Genomic DNA, 8,137 nt, shown 5'->3' with positions numbered 1-8,137 from the left:
CCATCTCACAGAGAGACAGATGTATGCGAGCAGCAACCGCCTAAGCGGGTGCAGCATCCCTACATTCATTTCCTGTGAGCGGGGAGGTCGGGAGGAGGCAGGAGGCCAAAAGCGAGGCTGACCCTCACTGCTGATGAGCCAGGAAAGGATCTGCCAGGTCAGCACGTCCTGTCGGGCTCACGTGCTGCTTCCTCCCGGGCTGGGCTCCCAAATCTGCTGCAATCCCAGACCTGACGCAGCTCCGCTTTTGGGACTTCCCCCACCTGCGGGATCCTGAACTAGAGGGCTGTAACAGCTCAGAATGCTTGAAGCCCCTACTGCTAAATATACGGGGCAGAAATAGGGCCAAGAGGGAAGGAAAAGGAAAGGCTAGGAATGGAGAGTTCACTGGAGGATATTTACCACTGTAAGGCAGCTCCGATCCAAATCAGGCCATAACTCCGGCTCCGGGTTTTCGTTGCAGCTGCCTAGAGCAGGCTCCTGCTCCGGCGAGTGGGATCCGGCGCCCGGTTTTGGTCGCCGCGCGCGGGCGGAGGGAGGCTCCGGCTCCGGCTCCGGCCGGTCGGCGGGCGAGAATCCGGTGCCGGGTTTTGGCCGCGGCCGGCTGGGGAAGTTGCCGAAGTTGGGCCGCGAGTGCGGCGGCGGCGGCGCGTCCTTCCTGCTGCCCGGCCGGTGCATGATGGAAGCAGCATGGCCGCCCACCTCTCCCTGACACAGGTACCTCCCGCCGGCCTCCGCGCCGGCAGCGCGCCCCCGCCCCTCCCGCCGCTCGCCTTCCCGCTGCCGGCGGGCTCCGCGGCCTGGAGCGTGGCCGGGGGGCAGGACGGGGCCGCAGCGGGGCCTGGCGCTGGCCCTGCCGCCGCCCCGAGGTGGGTGGCGGGGCCGCCTCGCGCCGCCGGGGGTGTCTCCGTGCTGCCCGCCCGCCCGCCGCGCGGCTTTGTGTGCGCGGCGCCGCCGCCCCTCGGCGCTGCCCAACGGCCGCGCTAACGGCCGCCGGCGCTGTCAGGTGGCGGCGGGGGGAGGGGCGCGTGCCTGAGGGGGGCCGGGCGGGCGGCTCCGAGGAGCTGCGCCGGGGGGCGCCGCAGGCGGGAAGCGGGAGCCCGCCGGGCTGCAGGTTCCTCTGCGCCGGCAGCGGGGGGCAAAGCGGGCGCGGCGGGGGCGTCCCGTCCCCCCCTCTCCGCCCCGGCGGGGAGCGCCCGGAGCCCGCAGCGCTCGGGGCTGCGGCTGCTGTCATCGCAGCTCGTCTTTTGTAGGAAGGCGTAGGATGCCCGGCGTGGAAAAAACAAAAACAAAAAATCCCCGAAAGGCAGAAAACCGCCCTGTAGATTTTGAAGGCAGGTGGTAGACTCGGAGATAAGGGAAGTGCTCACTGGGGGTTGGAACAGGAAAGCTCTGGGGTTGATAGCTGCGCCCGAGTGCCTGTGCCTGCACCCGCTAGTCCAGTTCTCTGTTCGGTCGCTTGCTTGGGGTACTTAAGTGGCAGTATAGGAACAGAAAGGATTGTGTGGCTCTTTGGAGGTAGTAGCGTCAGCATATTAACGGAGAGGCAAGGATGTGAGCTTGGAAGAGAGAGCTTAATCTCTTGTCTTAACAATAACTTAACTCCAAAGGTACTGTTATTCAGAAGGAACAGCTTGGAAATCATTTTACTTCTTCCATTTTTTTTCCTTTTTTTTTTTTAAGTTTAATTTCACTACATGGTGTGGGGACTATTTTTACATACTAGCTGTACAGGTGCCTAATGACAAAGGACTTTGGTCTTAAAACTTGGAGAAGTTTGGTACCATTCAGTGTTCAGGTGAACTCACTTTGACTAAGTTTTGTTGCTTGTATTTTTTTTTTCCTGATGATACTAATCCTGATGATATTGGTTCATATGAGTGGTTCTGCGCTGTTGGAAATATGTTTTATTCCACAGAGCTCTGATAGCAAATAAGCTGTGTAGTTTTGATACTTCTTTGTTTCATTTTTCAGTAACATGAGAAACGTGCATTCCTCCATGACATAAGTCTGAGGAAGGCCTGTCAGCGCACACACTCTTTGCATGCTTCAGTCTGATAGTCAGTTATCACCTTTATATAAAAATAAGGGCTAGTAAATAAGTGTGATTCATATTTAAGCACAGAAAAGTAAAATAAAAAGTTGGTAGTAAGATTGCTCATTTTGCAGTTATTCCTATATGTAGTTGACTATTGAGGAAATCCTCAACTATTCCATAGAAAGAAGGGAGGATAGTTCAGTGATAATCAGAAGTTCAGCTGTATTGAGAAACTAAAAATGTCTTTAAAGGTCTAAAGAAACACAGTTATAAAATATAGCACACTGTGAAGGCTTGCTTTGATATTCCAAAATGTTAGGTTGGCCTTTTCTGTCTCTCTTTTTTCAAAAGTTTTCTAGCAAAAGAAAAAAAAATTAAAGCATTCTCTTACTGAAAAGGAAAAAAAGCCTTCATAAACCAGAAACCTTAATTCAGTATGTTTGAAGGCATGGGGTGTTCTGGCTTTTATTTGGGGGAGAGGGGAGAAGTATTTGCTACAGTACATTATGCAGTAAGACATTATTGCTTACAGGCTTTTTTTTTTGATCACATGAAAAAAAAAACTGTTAATAGAAATGTGATAATGTTGACAGAAGCAGAAGAATCACCAGTATCCTTAAAATTGTCATTACTACAGTTAAGCTGTTGGTTAAACTGAGAAAGTTATTTCTGTTGTTGACTTTTTTTTTTTTGGCATTGAATAAGTACCTTCAGGTTTGTTTGATTTTCTAAGATGAATATTTCTTCGTTGTAGGTTTTAATTTCTGGAATTTTGGGTTTATGAAAAAATAGTAACAAATCATAAGTGTTATAGTATTCTTAGTTTAGGTATAGTATTCTTAGTTTAGGAATAGTTTAGTATTCTTAGTGTGAGAAGTGAAAATGGTAATATCGGGAGAGGGGAGGGTGGTGGATAAGATTACTAGCTGCAGTTAAATCAATAACTGGGACCAGCCAGAAAAGGTATGCAGATTGTTACTTTCTGCTGTGGACCACATGCAGAGAATGAGAGGTATATTTATCTGTAGTCAAGTTGAAATTGTCTCAAATTTTCTTTTTCCCTTCCCTTGTTTGGTTTTGACTGTAATTCAATGCAACTAGGAAGTTGGGTGTTTCCAAAATGAGACTAGGGTATTTTTCAAATGGTTTTGCAGCTGTAGTATCTGAGAAGGCTAGACATCCTTTATTTGAATATTGTAGCACTGTTTAAGAACAATGAAACTTTCTAGTGCTTAACTGGTAGATTGCAGTCTGCTGGCTGATAAGTAAAGATATTTCAGGACAGTGTAACATACACTGAGTATGCTTGAAATGTGTTGCAAAAGGAAAGTGATTTTTTTTCCCCCCCCACACCCCCATTTAGTAATAATCTGAAGTGTCTTCTTCTCCCCATCTTGAGCCTATTCTGCAACATCTTGTTGCCACTTGCATTTGCTCAGTAAGTATTACATAACTGTGGATTGAATATGAAACTTCTAAGAAAACTTCTACCAGGCAAATGTTTTGTTGTGGTTGCCTTTAGTTTGGAAACAAGCTAGCAGCATCAATGAGAAGGAGCTGTTTATATCTGGAATGTTATGTCATTTGTTGCTGGAAAACTCATATTAAGCTATAGCTAATATGAGGAATTTTATTTTTGACCTTCCAGGGGTGGCTGCTCATCTTTATTTCATGGGGGGGCAAGGAAGAAAGTTGAAGATGCAGATAATACGTGTTGAGAGTGTGGAAGATATGTTTGAAAATCGGTGTAATACAAGTGTACAAAAACTCCTTGCTGCTCTTGAAAATTTAAGTTGTGGTTTAGTTTGTGTTTGTTTTTTTCTGATGTCATTATATACATTTCCTTGAAAAGTGTAGTAGCTGTCTTAAAATAGTTGTGAGTTGTTTTGGTAAACAAGACAAAGTCGCATAATATTAATTAATGTATATTAATTAATGTAAATTAATTAGCTGCAAGTCTCGGTTTAAACTTCAGTATCATATCCTGGAATCCAGAATTCAGTGTGTTTTGTTGTCTCAGGGAAGTGTTGGGTTTTGAAACTGAGACTAAGCTAAATACCTGTCTGTTGGGTGCATTGCCACGACTTACATCCTGTTATGGAATATGTAGGATGTAAATACTTATAAATGACAGACTTGTTATAATATGTGTCACAATGTAGAGCCAAAGCAAAGCTAACCAAGCACTCTTCCCCCCCACCTCCAGGTCTCTGGCAAACTTCTAATGTTTGTTAGGGATCAACAAAGTGATAAAAGATTCTGGTTTGCTCTTTTTACAGGAATGAGAGAGCTGTTGTTCCTCTTTCAGTCCTCCATGAAAGACAGGGAAATCTGAGGGTTTTTTTAACTTGTTTATAGTATAGGCTAGCTATTTTTAGAGCAGATAGAACTTCTTTTGATTGATACTGCATCAGCCAAAGCAGAGAGTAGTTGCATCTAACAGGGTAGTAGAGTTGTTTTACATAATGGTCTCATGTAATTCCTGAAAAATATTTGAAACTTTTTTTCCCACTGTTTGCACTGTTTTTGCCTGTCTACTTTTTCATGTTTTTCATGTTATGGTGGGAGTTTCCTGTAGTAGCTTGAAAATGAAATAGAACCGTACTTAAATATGCAGTGACAGACATTTGTGTGAAGAAAAGATGGCAGTGTAAAGAAAAGATGAAATTTCTGAACTTTTAAGAGCATGTTAATATTGTATAAAAAATTAAGATAAATATTTTTCTAACTTTACTTTGGTTGCTGTAGGGGAAAACTTTCTAATCCAAATGAGGTTTTCCCTTACCTTTTTTAACATCATCAGCACAAATGTGAGGGAAACGGTGTGATTACAACAAAAAGTAGACCATTTGGAAAAGTGCAAGCAAATACATCTGTAGAGAATGCCTGCTGTTGTTTAACAGTGTTGGAATGTATAACGCTGTGTGGTCAGACTGGTATAGAAAAGCCTGCTGGACATTATTTTTTTGGCTAGGTGACAAAATTTTAGCGGAAGAGTGGATGGTGGCATTCACATGTATATATGAATATACAGTATATGGCAGTAATAATTGCCACTTTGATCTTGTGTTGTGTGTCCTGGAATAGAGTGACTCTGTGTAGTTTTGTGTTTGTGGGACTATATTAGTGCTAATATTAAATTCTAAATAGGAAAAAAATAATGAGATGGAGAAACTTATAGTGGAAAAATAATACACAAATACTGGATTCAGCTCATTCTTTCAAGGGATTCAGTGTTTAAATGTGACTTGGATAAAGCTCAGGTGAATGCTGTACAAATATTTTTGAAAGGCAATTAGAGTAAAAAAATATATATATTAGATACCATAAAAGATAATCTACCTAGTTCTTGCTGGGTTAAATTAAGAGGGGGACAGTGGGCTCAATGTTTAAAAAAAAAAAAAATCTGAATTTCAGATGTACTTGGTTATAGAATATAAAGTGATGAAAAGCTTTACTATGAAGCACTTTGGCTATTGCTTTACAGTCATATTTGAAAAGAGAAAGACTGACTATTGTTTGCAAAGGGTATCCTGATAAAACCATTTTGCTTTAAGCTTACCTGCTTTTTGGCTGTCTGATGACTCTTTCCTTACTGGTTTATCTCTCACTTGTAATCCAAACAGCCCTGGCTACCCACTCCTGCAGAAGGGCTTCCAAGTAGAATAGTCCCTGGAAGCTATGATTTTGTTTTGTTTGGGACTTTTTTTTGTTGTTGGTATTTGTGTGGGGGGGTTAATTTCACTTCATTCCCAAACTTCAAGAGGGTGCTGCATCTACTGGTGGAAGAGCAATGAGAGCAACTGCTTGTAATTACTTTATTCTTCCATCCCTTCTCTTTTCAGCTTCTTGGCAATAGAGCTGTGCTGTACTCTTGCTGTGCTTTAGAGGAACAGTTCTTTGCCATACTGGGTCCTTTGGGGTTGCAGGACAGAGTGACAGGAGGACTACTGTAAGAATGCTTACTACAGGAATACGCAGTTTAGTCTGGAAACTCCAAAATGAATCTTAGAGCTTTGTATCATGATACAATACAATATTTTGGTTTTCAGTCAAGATGGGAAGGGAGAAAGAGGTGTTCTGTCCTGCTTGGGATGAAGGAATGGCTTATTTTTGTTTTTCTCTATGGATAGTGCTTCTCTCCCTCCTCCCCTCTCCCCTCCCCCTGTCCCCCTTAGCTTTTTGTCTGGAGGAAGCTTGTGGATGGATGGGGTGATCAGGCTGGCAGTAGTATCTTATTACACCTAAATGTGAGTCTGACAGAGGGACAAACACATGAGGATATAGAGTCTTGGTTGACACCAGAAGATGAAAAAGACAGGTGTCCCTGAAGGTGGTTTTCATTTCATAAGTTAGTATTCTGAAGTTCACAGGTTTGTAATGCAGATTGTAATTACTAAAACACACAATACTCTTGTGAAGTGAAAAAATTTTTAGGTGGAATCATACATAATAACGTATTTCTATTTTCATGTGAGTGGAATCTGGCCTTTCCTCCCTTCCTCCTTTTTGCACTGAAAACAAGTTCAGTTTTCTCTCTGCAACTGTAATAAACCAAAAAGGAATTTTGCCGGGTAAATTCTATAGCAGCACTTTGGAAGATGTTAAACAGTAATTTTTCTTCTCTCAGAACAGCAAGAATATCCTTGACTATATCTGTTATTTTATTGTGGGGTATATTTTGCAGGAAAAACTAATCTGTTACTAGTAAAAGAGTCTGAGAAATATTTGTTTTTTATTACTATTATTCTATCTGGCGTTGCAGGAAATTCCAATTATTGCAGTGATACTGATGTTAAAATGAATATTGGAAACGATAACAAAATAAATAAGAATTATTAGCTTGTACTCTAAGCACTGAATGAAAAGATTGTTTTGCACTTAGTGTTTTCATTGCAGGACTTCAAGTGTTTCCTGTCCAGGAGTGACAATGATAGGTCTGGCTGTAATAATGAAACGTTTGGCTGAACAAAGGGTGATATTGGGCAAAAGGGATTATGTATGAGAGTTGATACTTCTAGAGTATGCGCAGGCCAGCTGTGTTCCAGTATTTTGTATATAGCTTTGATTTGATTGTGTCTATACTGTTGTTACTTTATAATGAATTAATAAACTTAAGTAAAATATTTGAGCCTTTAGTAAAGGGAGAACCTCTGCATTGCTATTAAAGTGTAGCTGAATTGGTAAGTACAGCATTTGAGGTTTAGTTCAGAAAATATAGCATGCTTTCCAGCATGCTAGAAAGTGATTAATAGAGTTTTGATATTGGTAAGTGTTAGTTATGGCAGTTGGTCGGAGGTCTGTCAAAACTTGAATGTATTTCTTCAGCCTATTTGAGGAGATGTTTAAATGATTACTTAGTTGATGGTGGCTAAAATAATAAAAGGCTTTGGTTACTAGGGCAAAGTCAGAGCAAAGTTAAACTATGTAATTGGAGGTATTCCAGTGAATACAGGTGATGATGTCCTGGTATTTGTAGTTTTTATTGTCTGTCTGTGCAAGAGGTCTTAATAAAAAAGACAAACTAGAGAATCAGCAAAGTTATGTGGCTATTAGAAGAAACTGAGCATCTCTGGGGCAGCTACCAGATGTCAGTAATGGAATGAAAAACCCTTGTTATCTCTAGCTCTTTTTTGTAATTTGTCTGATAGGATGGTCTAGTCAGGTAAAGAAGACAGCACCCTTTCTGTAGTTGAACAGGATCTCATTAAAGCACTGAATTATACTGTCTGACTTCCCCTCTTAATATGTGTAGACTTTTTCAAGTGTCCGTTAGCTAATAGTTTGGCCAAAAGGGCAACTTTGTTAGCTTTTACTATAGGAAAATATGTGTGGTTTTTATTTGAATCATGACCATTTATACATACTATAGTAAAGTCTTTTCTACAACTGTACAATTGATGACAAAACCTAGAATATTGCCAGTTTCCAATTTTCCATGCAAACTCCTAAATTTTAAAGCAGAAAAAGCTACCGTGTTTGTATTCATTTTCTACAAAGCTCCATTTCTGTCACTGAAGGTTGTAAGATCATATTCCTCTTCACCAGGATAATGCTATTTTCAGTTTGTACTCAAATGGTTTTAAAAAAAAAAAAAAT

General features: G+C 41.6%; 1 protein-coding gene across 7 annotated transcripts in view; it reads left to right on the top strand.

Moving 5' to 3' along the window:
- The first annotated feature begins 611 nt into the window (after window positions 1–611).
- Window positions 612–8,137, top strand: part of EPS15 (epidermal growth factor receptor pathway substrate 15) — a 54,075-nt gene continuing 46,549 nt past the window's right edge. For all 7 annotated transcript variants that reach the window (XM_067301230.1, XM_067301232.1, XM_067301229.1 and 4 more), the window contains exon 1: window positions 612–717. In XM_067301230.1, coding sequence (XP_067157331.1) covers window positions 691–717 — 27 coding nt within the window. In that variant the 5' untranslated portion in view covers window positions 612–690. The remainder of the gene's footprint in view (window positions 718–8,137) is intronic.

The sequence above is a fragment of the Apteryx mantelli genome, chromosome 8 (assembly GCF_036417845.1).
Source record: "Apteryx mantelli isolate bAptMan1 chromosome 8, bAptMan1.hap1, whole genome shotgun sequence".
Classification (NCBI taxonomy): domain Eukaryota; kingdom Metazoa; phylum Chordata; class Aves; order Apterygiformes; family Apterygidae; genus Apteryx; species Apteryx mantelli.
The sequence above is the reverse complement of the archived record's forward strand: the minus strand, read 5'-3'. Positions and strand labels throughout refer to the sequence as shown.